This window comes from Rhinoraja longicauda, unplaced genomic scaffold (assembly GCF_053455715.1).
Source record: "Rhinoraja longicauda isolate Sanriku21f unplaced genomic scaffold, sRhiLon1.1 Scf000978, whole genome shotgun sequence".
Lineage (NCBI taxonomy): Eukaryota > Metazoa > Chordata > Chondrichthyes > Rajiformes > Arhynchobatidae > Rhinoraja > Rhinoraja longicauda.
Window position 1 is genome coordinate 17,203 of NW_027602194.1, and position 4,257 is coordinate 21,459.

The 4,257-nt window shown below is 45.3% G+C and overlaps 1 protein-coding gene across 1 annotated transcript; it reads left to right on the forward strand.

Annotated features, from left to right (window-relative positions):
• The first annotated feature begins 412 nt into the window (after window positions 1-412).
• Window positions 413-1,246, forward strand: LOC144591399 (uncharacterized). The gene has a single exon (XM_078395603.1). The coding sequence runs from the start codon at window positions 413-415 to the stop codon at window positions 1,244-1,246; it is 834 nt and encodes a 277-aa protein (XP_078251729.1).
• Window positions 1,247-4,257: the final 3,011 nt, after the last annotated feature.

The following is a 4,257-nucleotide window of genomic DNA, read 5'->3' on the forward strand; positions in this document are numbered from 1 at the left end:
AGTAGTTCAGGACTGCTCTCTGGTTGTGGCAGGGTGAATCAGTTGCCCGATAACAGCCGGGGGGAAAATATTCCTGAATCTGGTGCTGTGCGTTTTCACACTTCCATACCTATTGGATACAATATTTGCTTTCACATGCGGATCACCAAATCAATCTGCGAGTGACAACGAGGAATGTAAGGGTGACTAGTCCTCTTACCGTAGACATCTGTGTCGAGCATCTCGATGCGAGATACAGAAAGCAATAATCCACTCACTGGCGTACGAAGAATCGTCAAACGAATGTTCTATTGGAACAATTAATGATTTAATTTTTAATGTGGTCTTTTTTCCAGCTAACCTGTTGGCAGTCATCGTTCTATCCAGGAGAAAGTGTGGTCTCTCCAAATGTATCACTCGCTATCTGGTGTCTATGGCCGTAGCTGATTTAATGGTTCTGATCTTCGAGGTAATTCTCTCCGAGATGACATGTGTCTATTTTCCGTATTCATTTCTCAACTTATCTCACATTTGCAAGCTGCGTGTTTTCTTGAATTGTATTTTCATTGATTGCTCTGTGTGGCTGACGGTGACTTTCACCTTCGATCGATTTGTCACTATTTGTAATCAGAATTTACGAGCAAAATATTGCACTGAGAAAACTGCGGGGTTGGTAATAGCAGTGACGTGTATCTTGATTATTACTCAAAATATTCCAGTATATATTTCCCTCGTTCCTCTATACATTCGTGATAACGTGGCTTGGTACTGTTGGGTTTCATCCGACATCTACACCACACCGTTATGGGCAGCACTTTCGCTGATCGAAACCATTTTAACCCCAGTTGTACCAATTTTGCTGATTATTCTCCTCAACGCACTGACAATCAATCACATTATTCACGCTAATAGAGTGAGGAGCCGTCTCCGAGGGAACAACAAGGCCGAGAGCGGCGCAGATCAAGAGGTGGAAAACAGAAGGAAGTCAATCATTCTATTGCTGGCCATATCCGGTAGCTTCGTATTACTTTGGATGGTGACCTTCGTGTGTTTCATGAGTGTAAACTTCCTGGACGTTCAGCTTTTAGGGTCAGATTACAACAAACCATTTACCATTGCAGAACAGTCCGGATATATGCTGAGGGCTCTGAGTTCCTGCACCAACACGTTTATTTATGGGGTGTCCCAGAAAAAATTCAGGGAGGAATTTAAAAATTTGATTTTGCGCCCTTTCTTTTTCTTTTCCAATTCAATGAAGTGTTTTTAATGTCCCGGTGAAACTGAAAATTTATTTCGAAATTACGTTGTCTCATTTATTACATTATTGCACCTAACCTTCCGTAATGTCATTCGCACCATCGAGTCAATCCCGACTGTCAGGGTATTCCTTGCAGCAACATTCCCCTCTGCACGTATATTCAATTTATCCCCATTACATGCCACTCAAATGTCCACCAAACGCACCGGCAACCCATCTGCATCATGACCATATCATGGAGCCATTTTACCCCTTCAATCGATTGCGTCTTTGGGCCGTGGACGACATCTGGTGCCCGCGAGTTAAGCCGAAGGATACATGCGAAATCCGCACAGCATCCGAGAAAAGAGCCAGAAGGAGTCTGCAGAGACATCATCTACAGGCAGATAAGTCGTTGAGAACACAATGATGGCACTGGGTGTTAAGTACAATACTCTGTTTACACTACGTAGCAATGATAAAAATAGACCTCCTGCGAGAACTACATATAAAACTAGTTTAGCAACGGATTAATTACTGCCTGTAACTTAAATCAAGGACGTGTGGACACCGTTTTTTAAAGACACATGTAGTGGACCAAATCAGCACGCCAGGAAGCATCTCAGGGGACCGCAGATGAGTAAGGTAATAACAAGGATCTTCATGTCCTCGTTTATACCGGAGATAGATACAAATTGCTGAAGCAAATCATCGGGTCACGCAGCATCGCTGGAGGACATGGATAGGCGACGATTCAGCCACGACGATTCGCCATGAGGAGGTTCAAGGTGAAATTGGGCTGCAGGGTGGAGCAGCTGGTAGAGCTGCTGCCTCACAGCGTCAGATGCTCAGGTTCGATTATGGCAGCGAGTACTGTCTGTGTATGGTTTAGAGGTTCTTCCTCTCACCGTGTGTGATCGCGCTTGGTGCCCCGGTTTCCCCCTATATCCCGAACAAGGTTAATTGGCATTTCTAAATGACCACGATGTAGGCATTAGCGCCCGTGCCCCTCATCGTACCTGCCCCTCGATCGTGTCCATTCAGCCGAGCACGAGGCCAACATCTCTCAGACTGTTTCTCTTCTAATCGCATCTAGCGATCTCCGCTCCAGAGCCTCCGACCTCGTATCCCAGCCCAGAACAGCCCTTTCTATATCCACCCCAAGGTCCACAATGTGGACTAGCCTGTCAGACATATTGTCTCTCACTTCCCTTACCCGGCTGAACATTTCTCCACATACCTTCATTCCGACCTCTTCTTCCTTGTCCGTTCCATTTCCGTTCCATTTCCACTTCCTTCCTAGACACTTCACACGCCCTTCATCTCTTCAATAATTTTCATTGTCTAGACCTCCATTTCACTATCTTCACAATAGTCGTCCAGTGCCTCTATATCTTCATGCTCCACGAGGTCTCAAGGCTCGCCGATCCTTCCTCGAAGAGAGATCCTTTCCATATCCCCCTACTAGCATGCTCTTCCGCTGGTGTAATTGGTCCTCGCCCTGAGCAACTTCACTTTTGACTCCTCTCATTGTCTCCGTTAAAGGTCTAACTATATGCACTCGATTGGGCCCCACTTTTTCTTGCCTTAATGTTCGTTGTTCAGAACAGTCCTTTTTCCACGCGTACACTGGCGCCATCCACCACCTATTTTCTCCGCTACATCGAAACTTGGAAAACTAGGAATTAATAGGATGTGGGCAGCATACTTTCTAGGAGAACGTTTTGTTTAAATGCTTTGATTGTATTTTTCAAAGAGGTACGAAGAGATATTGATGGGGACGGTGCAGTTGATATATTTTCGAGCTCCCACATTAACAGATCTAAGCTCTGCACTCCGCGGGATAAAGACCTCGAAAGTTGGATGGAGAATTGGCAAGGAAACAGGCACGCAGTTATTTTGGAGGACTAAAGATAACTCGGGCAATGATTGGAAATAATTCTGCGGGGGTGGGGGGGGGGGGATATAAGGAAAGAAGACTACAATGATACTTTGATACTGATCCATAATATCAAAAAATAAAATCAGAATTTAATCTTTGTGCTATCGGTTGTAAAAAGCCTCCCGTTTCTGTGAGTCATTGAAATACTATGGTTTCTCTTAGAGTGCTTCGCAGTAGACTGTTAGTCATATCAATTCAAGTCAAGTCAAATTTATTTATAAAAGCACATTTAAAAACAACCCACGTTGACCAAAGTGCTGTACATCAGAGCAGGTACTAAAAACACAATAAGAAATTGACATCACAGCACACAGGCACAAACAAAACAGTTCAAAGGGAGCAGCACAAAACAAAAATCAGCCCCTTCAGAAGGCTTCAAAACGCTAAAGAATGGAAGTATGTTTTGATCCTGGACTTAAAAGAGCCGATGGAGGGGGCAGATCTGATAGGGCGGGAGATGCTGTTCCACAGTTTAGGAGCTGCAACCGCAAAAGCGCGGTCACCCCTGAGCTTAAGCCTGGACCGCGGGACAGCCAGTAGCCCCAAGTCAGCCTACGCGAGGGACCTGGAGGTAGAGTAAGGGTTTAAAAGGTTTTGATATGGGAGGGGTGGGGGGAGTGGGAAGCCCGTTTAGGGCTTTATAGACAAACAAGAAAATCTTGAAATCGATTCTGAACCGTACTGGCAGCCAGTGAAGAGAGGCCAGAATAGGGTTAATATGGTCCCTCTTTCGGGTACCTGTAAGGAGCCTTGCTGCGGTGTTCTGGACCAATTGCAGGCGGGACAGGGATGACTGACTGATCCCAGCGAACAGGGAGTTGCAGTAGTCCAAGCGAGTGGATATAAAGGCGTGGATGACTTTCTCCAGATCTTTGAATGAGAGGAACGGCTTGATTTTAGATATGGTGCGAAGCTGGAAGAAACCGGCTTTATCACTGAATTTACTTGCTTGTCAAACTTAAAGGCGGAATCATATATCACACCAAGGTGTTTGACGTGAGGTTTAACGGGGGTGGATAAGTTACCAAGGCTATTGGTTATCACTTTGATGGAGTCAGGGGGGGCAAATAGGATGACTTCAGACTTGCTCTCATTCAGC